This window comes from Hyperolius riggenbachi, chromosome 9 (assembly GCF_040937935.1).
Source record: "Hyperolius riggenbachi isolate aHypRig1 chromosome 9, aHypRig1.pri, whole genome shotgun sequence".
Classification (NCBI taxonomy): domain Eukaryota; kingdom Metazoa; phylum Chordata; class Amphibia; order Anura; family Hyperoliidae; genus Hyperolius; species Hyperolius riggenbachi.
In genome coordinates, this window is record NC_090654.1 from 39,401,495 (window position 1) to 39,411,822 (window position 10,328).

The window sequence follows — 10,328 nt, forward strand, 5'->3', positions numbered from 1 at the left end:
AACATTCTGACATCACTGGTGGCGACATCTACTGCCAGGTGATCTGTACGGAATGTTTGTTACAGAGAGTTCTAGGCACAGAGGGAGATATTGCTTGCTTGCTTGCTTGGCAGTTGGAAAAAGCCGTTATTTCCCACAATGCAACGAGGTTCACAGACAGCAAACTGTCAGAACCATGGCCCTGACATCACACTGTGGGAGGAGTTTCACCACAATATCAGCCATACAGACCCTCCTGGTGATCTAATTGGGAAAAGGTAAAGATTTCTTGTGGAAAAGGGGGTATCAGCTACTGACTGGGAATAAGTTCAATCCTTGGTTACAGTCCTTTTTGATTTCCCTGGGGGAGCTAGAACGAGAGTATAGAGAGGGAGGACCAGGAAAGCTCTATGCTATGCAGACCCTTCGCTCCACATGGGTAAGTATTTTATTGTTGTTCGCTTCAGATTTACTTATTACTTTACCCACATTCTCCTCCTTCCCATTGCCACACACTGATCTCTGAAAAAAAAACCAACAAGAATAAGTTGAATTTCTGACGGTGACTGCGCTTCTCTACATGCACAAGTGGCTCTGTGCATGGAACTCGCACCTTGGTTCAGCATGGCTGTGTGCAACATCATGCATAAGAGTGTAGTTACATTCTTCAGGAGGGTCCCAGGCAGCTGAAGTGGTCCCCAGGTGGACACAGAAAGCTGGATCCAGAGGTTTCCCTCTTCTTAGGCTACGTTCAAAGTGCTGCGCTATGATACAGCATTACGGCCGCTTTGTAACATGGCTTGCAATGCACCACCTATGTGACACTCACTGTGCGGCGAGTAAGTTGTGGCATAACAGTGTACAGCATATGGTGCATTACTGCAAAACACACGTTAACTGTGAGGCTTACTTTTCATTGACTGTATGCTTCACTGTACGCAACTCGCTGTGTATGTGCAGGGCTGGATTTAGGCCAAGGCCTCCTAGGCCATGGCTTAGGGCACTACAGGAGGAAGGGCGTCAAAGCAGCAGGCTAAACTGGTGCAGCATTTGCAAGCTTTCAAATGCTGCAATGCAGGGAGATCAGGCGAGCTCCTGACCGTGGTACTCTGCTGCTGGCCGCCTGTGCAGCAGCCATCTTGCTCTTTTTGCACGTTGGCGTTGTGGCGGGTGGCTATGGACTTGGGCAGCATTGGAGACGCAGGAGAAGAGGAAGCTTCGGCACTGGAGATGAGCAGAGAAGTGAGGGACACTGATGGCTGCTGCGGTGTGAAGGCGAGCTGTACTGAAAGAGGGGAAGTGGGAAAGGGAGGGATTAAGGGAGTCATTGGGCTACCTTTACTGGAGGTGGAGGGGTCATCTGGCTACCTATACTGGGGGGGTTCATCAGGCTACCTATACTAGAGGGAAGTAAGGGAGGGTTCATGTGGCTACCTATACTGGGGGGAGGGGCAGCTGGTGACATTGACCTTGGGCGGTAAGGAGTACAAATCCGGCCCTGTGTATGTGTCGCAGCTTTCACTATCCATTACGGCGCGTACCTGCTGTTACAGGGAACACAACAGCCACTGTGAACGTAGCCTTAGGTAAGTATCTGTTTTTCTTTACCTTAGGGTCCTTGGGTTCACTTCAAACCTCGGCTGCAGGAAAAATATACTTGTCTTAGACAACATGAAATGGGGTTAAGACCTCTGCAATGCTGGCCACATGCGGCAATCTGGCGAGGCAATTTTTAGGCAATTTCCCCGCGTCTGTATAGCATGAGGGCACTCCTGAGCAATCTGTTTAATGGCGTTCAATCTGTTTCATACTCCTACCACAGAGTTTATACGAGGACAATACAGACTGAAAGTGAATGAAAAAAACTTTCCATTATTTTCTGCCTTAAAGTACTGGAGACTTATCACGACCTCTACAAGCAGAGCACTCGCCCAGAGCAACCAATCAGAGTCCTTCTTTCATTTAAAGTGGACCTGAACTCAGAACTCCCTCTCTGCTCTAAAAGATAGGCAAAAGTATAACCTTTAAACATTTATTTGTTACAGCCAGGGCCGGATTTACGCCAAGGCCAGATAGGCCAAGGCCTAGGGCACCACAGGATCAAGGATGGGAGGGCAGCAGGCTATACTAGTGGGACGGGAAGGGACACCTTGATACGACCCATACTGGAGGGAGAAGGGTCATCAGGCTATCCTTAGGGAAAAGGGGGTCACCTGGCTTTTTAAACTAGAAGGAAGGGGGGAAGGGTCATCAGGATACTTATACTGGAGGGAAGGGGGGGTCATCAGGTTATCTAAACTGGAGAGGGGGGGGGGGTCATCTGGCTACCTATACTGGAGGAAAGGATCATTTGGCTACCTATACTGTAGCCTCCATATCCCTCTCACTTTAGTTGTCCTTTAAACTCCCACTTCCAGAGCTCCCCTATTAAAATGAATTACAATCCTTGCACTAACTTGGCAGACACTTTCGTTACATCATAACTACCTATATATTAAATAAAAGTATAACAGTGTTTTTGTTTTTTTAATGAAAGCTTTTTTTTTTAATTCTTCCTGAGGATCATATTGTTTCACTATTATTTCCGTGCCGGCGTTTACAGCATCTGAATGCGACAGGGATGGATACAGCTCACTGATCTTTACCATAAAGCCATAATTGCAGCTTCAGAAAATGGAATTTCGGTTTAAAAAGAAAAAAAAAATTTCGCAGGTAGGCGGCATAAAAAAGGACTGATATAAAGACATCGCTGTACCGGAGGCCGTCGCAGGGAATGATACATGTAATCTTATTAGTAAAAAAAAAGATTGTGGGACAAAGTTGCTGACACAGTGACAGCGGCGAGGCGGCGCGGGATCTATAAAGGAGAGCGGATACGATTGGCTGGCGTCCAGCTTTCTGTTCCCTGCAGTCACCGCTTACTCTTCCTGGCGGCTTTGTACCCTAACCTAGAATAGAAATGACACAGCCGTCGCTGCGGCATGCTGGGGGGTCCCCCTTTCATGACAAAATAAACGCTAAATGTATTTTTCCCGGCAGAAAAAGAAAACGTATGACGACTCGGCGAAGACTGGCAAATTGAAATTGAAGATTGTAATGTTTTTACGGACAGCTTTAGTGCTTTATTGAGAAATTAAATCCAACCTCGGTTTCGGGGACAGTCGCCACATTTTGTGATCGGGAACCCTCTCTGTGCTGTTATGTTGCAGGCACAGGAAGTAAGGGCTGGTTCATGCGGACGCTTGCTGGGCGGTAAATGACGCCCATGTGCTCGTCATTTAAAGCAAACCTGAAGTGAGAAAAACAGATGATATAATGAATTGAATGTGCAGTACGGATAATGAATAGAACATTAGTAGCCAAGAAAAGAAAATCATATACTTCTGTTCAGCTCTATAGCTTTTTTTTTATATAACATTGCGTCATTCTGTCATATTTGCAGTTTACAAACCACACTTTGTATTCTAAACTATAAAGCAGAGCTAATGGAGGTAATGAACTCTCCTGCAGTAAAACCTTATCTGAAGCTGTCTCTCACTGTTTCTTTGATGGATAAGTGCTTCAGAAAATAGCGCTGCTCTCTGACTAAATTAGTTGGAGGGCTCAGAGAAGCTCTTTTGCCTAGATAGCAACTGAAGTTTTTGTTAACTCTTCCTGTACTGGGAAACAATATGAGACTCTTTTCATTGCTACTATTCTATTATGTTCTGTTTCTTAGCTGTACTTCACATTTAATTCATTATCTCATAAGTTTATTTTCACTTCATGTTTGCCCTGCAGACAGAGGAGGCCGGCTCAAGTGAACTTTGCTTGAAGCCAGGAAGGAGGTGAGTTGTTTTTAGAGGCTTACACTGCGCTTACTCTGCAGTGGAGAGGGGAGCACGGAGGGGGGCCCTGGGAGAGTGAGGAAGAAGTCGGGCCCCCCTCCCCATGGCTGAGTCCCATTGTGGCCGTGGCTCTCCCCTCCATCACCTATACTGGGGGCATCTATACCTAGCTAACTTATGCTGGGGGCACCTATACTGGCTACCTATAATGAGCACACCTATGCCTGTCTACCTATAATGGGGGCACCTATGTTTGGCTACCTATACTGGGGGCAACTATGCCTGGCTACCTATACTGGGGGCACCCATACCCGGCTACCTATACTGGGGGCACCTATATTAGGCTACCTATACTGGGGGCACCTATGCTTGGCTACGTATACTGGGGGCTCCTATGCCTGGCTACCTATACGGGGCCACCTATGCCTGGCTACCTATACTGGGGACATGGGGACACCAATACCTAGTTACCTATACTGGGGACACCTATATCTGGCTACCTATACTGAGGGCACCTATATTAGGCTACCTATACTGGGGGCACCTATGCTTGGCTACGTATACTGGGGGCTCCTATGCCTGGTTATCTATACTGGGGAAAACTATGCCTGGCTAACTATACTGGGGGACATGGGGACACCTATGCCTGGCTACCTATACTGGGGACACCTATGCTTGGCTACCTATACTGGGTGCTAAATATCGCATCGCAAATAATGTTCCCGACTCCAGGGGGGTGCAATTTTTACACCCTTGTTCTGGGTGCAATTCAGTTTAGAAACTGCCCTGCCTGCAGTGTCCAGGATCGGCAACCATGGCGCTTCTGTGTTAAAAATGCAATATGCAGAGCAAGCAAAAGGAAACACTGCCAAATGTAGTCAAACGATTTCCTGCACGCTTGCAGAAAAAAAAAAACATTTAAAAGAGACACCGAACAGCTGCGGGTTGCTGGTTCAGACCCCCATCTGAACCAGCCCTAGACTGTGCTTTCTCTCCAATGGGGGGGCTGCTAAGCATTACAAACCTTGCAGGAATTTGAGGCTGGGAGCGCACTTGTCTGTGCGGAAAACCAGAGCGGTGGAGTTGGTACAAAAATCATCCGACTCCTCAGTTTATGAAACCACCGAATCTGACTTCAGGTACCCAAAAATGCTCCAACTTTGACTACTCTCAGATTATGAAACCCCCGAGTCGATCTCCAGGTACTCCAAATTACTCTGACTCCTCAACTCCGTCATTGAAATCTACGTCCTGGCAGAGAAAAGAGGCTACAAACAGGATGTACATTTCAATAGCATGCTTCCAAAACAGTTTACAGCACATTCCCCAGTATTTGGCACCGCGGGGGATTGCCTAATACCAGATGTGCATGCCGGTTACTCGAGCAACCGGCCAAAAAAGCACAAATGTTCCCCCAGGTGAGGGCAGAATACTTACCGAGCCTCCAGCAATGTCCTGCATCACCCTGCGGGCTCCTAGCGGCTTTCCGACTTCTCCGTGCACGGAAGCCAGAGTGTCAGCTAACCCACATCAGGTCACTTGACCTGCTGACTTGCACGCACGGATGCCAGGAAGCCACTAGGTGCCCACGAGGTGATGCAGGACATCGTTGGAGGATCTGTGGTGAGAATTTTGTTGCAGCCCAATCCCCCCAGAACACCCTTCCTTATGTCTTCGACCAGTCATTAATGATCCTCCGGTCCCCTGTCATGGCTCAGTTTCGCTTCTACCAGTTGATGGCCACCTAGCCTGCGGCGGGCCTGGCCGCATGCATTTTCATTTGCGCTCCCAGCGCAGGGAGCGTCCTGCGCAGGTGCAGTATGAGAAAACTTGGTACTGCACCTGAGCAGGATGCTCCCGGCTATGGAGCGCAAATGATGATGTGCGCAGCCAGGGCCGTGAAGGTGCAGTGGCCCTCGACTTGCAAGTCGGTGGTAACAAAACTTAGCCGTGGCGGAGGACCAAATGATCATTCCAGGATAGCGCGGGCACAGGGCGACTGCGGGGGGCTGGTAGACGCAACAGGTAAATGAAAGTCATTTTTTTTTCTTTTAAAGTTATTACAGGTTTCCTTTAAAGAGAACCCAATGTGATATGATGGAGGCTGCCATATTTATTTCCCTTTAAACAATACACATTGCCTGGCTGTCCTACTGATGCTCTGTCTCTAATACTTTTAGCCATAAACCCTTAACTAACATGCAGATCAGATGTTTCTGACTGAAGTGTGACTGGATTATGCATGCTTGTTTCAGGTGTGTGATTCAGACACTACTGACCAGACAGATCAGCAGGACAACCAGGCAACTGGTATTGTTTATAAATATAAACTGAAATAAATATGGCAGCCTCCATATCCCTCTCAGTTCAGGAGTCCTTTAAAAGCTTGTTAAACATCGCTGGGGGGTCAGTTAGGGTAAGGCATTGAAGAAGGGGGTGGGTTAAGGTTAGTCATTGGCAGGGGTCGGTTACGGATAGGCATTGGTAGGGGGGCGGTTAGGAATCAGCATAGGAGAGGGTCAGTGAGGGTAGGCATGAGTAGGGGTTTGGTTAGGGATTGGTGGTGTGTGGGTGGTGTTATTCCCTTTTAAACAATACCAGTTGCCTGGCTGTCCTGCTGATCTCTTTGGCTGCAGTAGTATCTGGAACACACCTTGTTCAGTGTCTATGGCTAAAAGTATTAGAGGCAGATGATCAGCAGGGCAGCCAGGCAATGTGCAATACTTAAAAGGAAATAAATATGGCAGCCCCCATATCACTCACACTTCAGGTGTACTTTAAGCAAAAGCATGTTTGGGCAGATAGTACAAATCTGGTGCTGCACAACAGATAGCAATAGAGTACTTCAGAACACCAGCCTGTGCCATGGAGGACAAAAGCCAGTCTGGGTGAACTTACCCTTTAAGAAAAGAGAAAAGCAGAAATAATTGGCAGGCACTGAAGTGGAAATCCGTGCATTTATGTCTAATGAAGATGAACATGATCAGTGGTCTTTCCTGTCCCCTAGTGGGCACATGCCACATCACATCACCAGTCTGGCAGCAGGGCAAACCATGAGAGACAGAGAGGGACATCTGAGAAAACTCTGCCCTGACCAAAGTGCAGCATCACCCTCTCCTCGGCTGGCTAAATAATTATGGGGACTCCATGTTGTGTTAAACACAAAACATCAGAGGAGGATTACACTGCTGGATCAGGGTAGAGGGGGGCTGGATTATTCTTGTGTATAGGAGGCTGTTTGCTGCTGCTCCTGCCTTGTGCTGTCACAGTCTCCCCTGATCAGAAAGCAGATGAGATCAGAGCCAGCTCTCTGGCAAAAAGAGTGCCTTTTTTCCTCTTTTTTTTTCTTTCCTCCCTTCTCCCCCCCAAATCTGCATTACAGCGGGAGCGCGCCGTGCGTCGGGGGCGCGCACCAGCCACACAGCAAAGATGGAGTCCCAGCAGCTGCAGGGGAGGATAGAGCCAGCCAAGTCTCCGCTGCTGTAACAAGCCTGCCGCTGATGGCCCGGGTCCATGGCATCGCCTTCCCCCTACTAGGCACGCTTCCAGCCGGGGGGCATCTGATGGGCACCTCTCCTCTGGCTTGTTGCTCCCAGGGACTCTGCTACTACTGTGTCTGATTAGCTGGCTGAGCCTCGGCACTGGTGTCTCTGCAGCCTCTTCTGGAGACCTCAACTAGCATCGGAATTCCTGCCCAGGGGTTGCCCCTCTGTCCAGACTGCATGCCTAGTGTAAGGGGCATCCACACGCTCTCAGCGGCCACTCTGCCTAGCGAGCGCAAGCCTACTGCTTCTGCTGGTGGCATCTAAGGAGGCTTTTTTTGGTTTGGGTTTTTTCTTCTTTCTTGTCTACCACACTGTGCGGGAGGGCACCTCATCTCCAGCCAAGATGCTGCCATCTCAAGAAGCCTCCAAGCTTTACCATGACAATTACATGAGGAACTCTAGAGCCATAGGCGTCCTGTGGGCCATCTTCACCATATGCTTTGCCATCATCAACGTGGTGGTCTTCATCCAACCCTACTGGATAGGGGACAGCGTCAATACACCCAAGCCCGGCTACTTCGGGCTCTTCCACTACTGTGTGGGCAACGGAGGGGGCAACAGAGAGTACACCTGCCGGGGGTCCTTCACCGACTTCAGCACCATCCCGTCCGGAGCCTTCAAGGCAGCCGCTTTCTTTGTGCTGCTGTCCATGGTGCTGATCCTGGGCTGCATCACCTGCTTTGCCCTGTTCTTCTTCTGCAACACGGCCACTGTGTACAAGATCTGCGCCTGGATGCAGCTCTTTGCAGGTAAGGACTTTGCAGGCAACACAGTCCTAGGACAAGTATTTCACATCTCCTCCTGGCTTCCACTGGTGAAGGATCAGACTTATAGGGGAACTGAAGTAAGAGGTATACGGAGGCTGCCATATTTATTTCCTTTTAAGCAATACCAGTTGCCTGGCAGCCCTGCTGATCCTCTGCCTCTAATACTATTAGCCATAGCCCCTGAACAAGCATTCAGCAGATTAGGGGTTTCAGACTTTAAAGTCAGATCTGACAAGACTAGCTGCATGCTTGTTTCTGGTGTTATTCAGATACTACTGCAGAGAAATAGACCAGCAGGGCTGCCAGGCAACTGGTATTGATTAAAAGGAAATAAATATGGCAGCCTCCCTATACCTCTTACTTCAGTTCCCCTTTAACTGCAGCTTCTGGCTTCTAAATGGCCATAGGCACCCATAGAGCATATTTTATCTATATCCTTTATAGGTACATGAAATTTAGATGACCTCTTTTGCAAAAAAATTGTAAGATTTAAAATACATACATGCAAAATGTACATTTCTCCCAGAGATGAATGAACTATAAATGACTTTTTTCCTATGTTGCGGTCACTTGCAGTAGGTAGGTAGCAAAAATCTGACAGATCCTGGACTAGTCCATCTCCACATGGGAGATTCTCAATCTATTACCTTTATTCTTTTCTAAAAGCCCTCCCTGAAAACGATCTATACCAGGCATGGGCAAACTCGGCCCTCCAGCTGTTACGGAACTACAAGTCCTACAATGCATTTGCCTTTATAAGTCATGATTGTGGCTGTCAGACTCCTGCAATGCATTGTGGAACTTGTAGTTCCTTAACAGCTGGAGGGCCAAGTTTGCCCATGCCTGATCTATACTAAGATGTCAGCCGCCTTCTCTACTCTCTGCACACTGTTATAGTAAGTGCTTTTATAAATAAAGAAATAGGAATCCCCCGTGAGGAGATGGACTAGTCCAAAATCAGTCAGTTCTGTCAGATTTTGGCTACCTACTGTAAGTGACAGCGACTAAGGAAAAAAGTAATGTATATTGCATTTTACTCTGGGAGAAATGTACATTTATATGCTTTTTTATTTTATTTTTTGCAATAGTTGCCCTTTAATGCCATAGCATGTGTTTGTTTCCAAGTGTGAAGGTGCGGAGTGAACTTCCGATTCTTCAAAAATAGTCATTTAGCTCAGAAGTTAAGCCGCAAAACGGATTGCAGGTGATGGATGGATTTCATTATAGGAGCCTTAGTGTGGTGACGAGGTGCATGACTGGAGTCATTTCCAGTGTAGGCTTCACGCTTTTCCCCCCTCTTCTTGCGTCTGTGCATTTAGTCATATCGCATTAGCTTTAGACTTAGTGATTTACACAGGTGCAGTTGACGTTCAGACGAACTAGGCAGCTGTGTTTTGGCTGCCTTGTTGTATGGGGCAGCATCCATCCTCTTTACGATAAACTAGCGTGTTTTCATTCTCTCTAGTGAACGATCGCAGCCGGCGTGCTGAGTTTTGTAGAGAACTGATATCCGACTTGCCAATTTTGAAGGCTTTATGCTCGCAGCGCCTAGGGGTGACCGAAGGCAACCCTGGTGATACAGAAATGAGAAATGTGCAGTGGTGTTTAATTACAAGGCATTAGCCATCCGCTGGGATGCGTGAATGCTGTTTTAATAAGAGGGGACAATAACGGAGAGAAATCATCAGCCTCTTGGTAGCAATAGGATTTCAATTGCGTTACAGAATCTAAAAATAGCGCACTGGTGTCCGCGGTACTATGGGGGGGTACCCTGCTATCCCTCTATAGGCGAGGGTACCCTGCCATCCATCTATAGGCGAGGGTACCCTGCCATCCATCTATAGGCGGGGATACCCCGCCATCCATCTATAGAGGGACGTACAGCACAGACAGACAGACGCATCTCCTCCATTCATCCCTAGGATTCTGATAGTAGTGTGGCTGTGCACTTCTCTGTTGCAGAGAAAACAGATATGCTATAACAGACTGCATGGCAAAGTGTCTACTGCCTACAGATTTACTTCTTTAATTGTTACTATAAAGAGCCCTGCACTGTCTGTGATTCTAATTAAAGCCCGATCTACTTATATTGAGATGGGAGGGATAGATAGATAGATAGATAGATAGATAGATAGATAGATAGATAGATAGATAGATAGATCTTTGTTTCTCTTTTGGGATAGATAGATAGATAGATAGATGGGCAGCAT

The 10,328-nt window shown here is 47.6% G+C and overlaps 1 protein-coding gene across 2 annotated transcripts in view; it reads left to right on the forward strand.

Moving 5' to 3' along the window:
• The first annotated feature begins 7,222 nt into the window (after positions 1-7,222).
• LHFPL4 (LHFPL tetraspan subfamily member 4) overlaps positions 7,223-10,328 on the forward strand; it is a 166,990-nt gene continuing 163,884 nt past the window's right edge. For both annotated transcript variants that reach the window (XM_068252563.1, XM_068252562.1), the window contains exon 1: positions 7,223-8,100. In XM_068252563.1, coding sequence (XP_068108664.1) covers positions 7,695-8,100 — 406 coding nt within the window. In that variant the 5' untranslated portion in view covers positions 7,223-7,694. The remainder of the gene's footprint in view (positions 8,101-10,328) is intronic.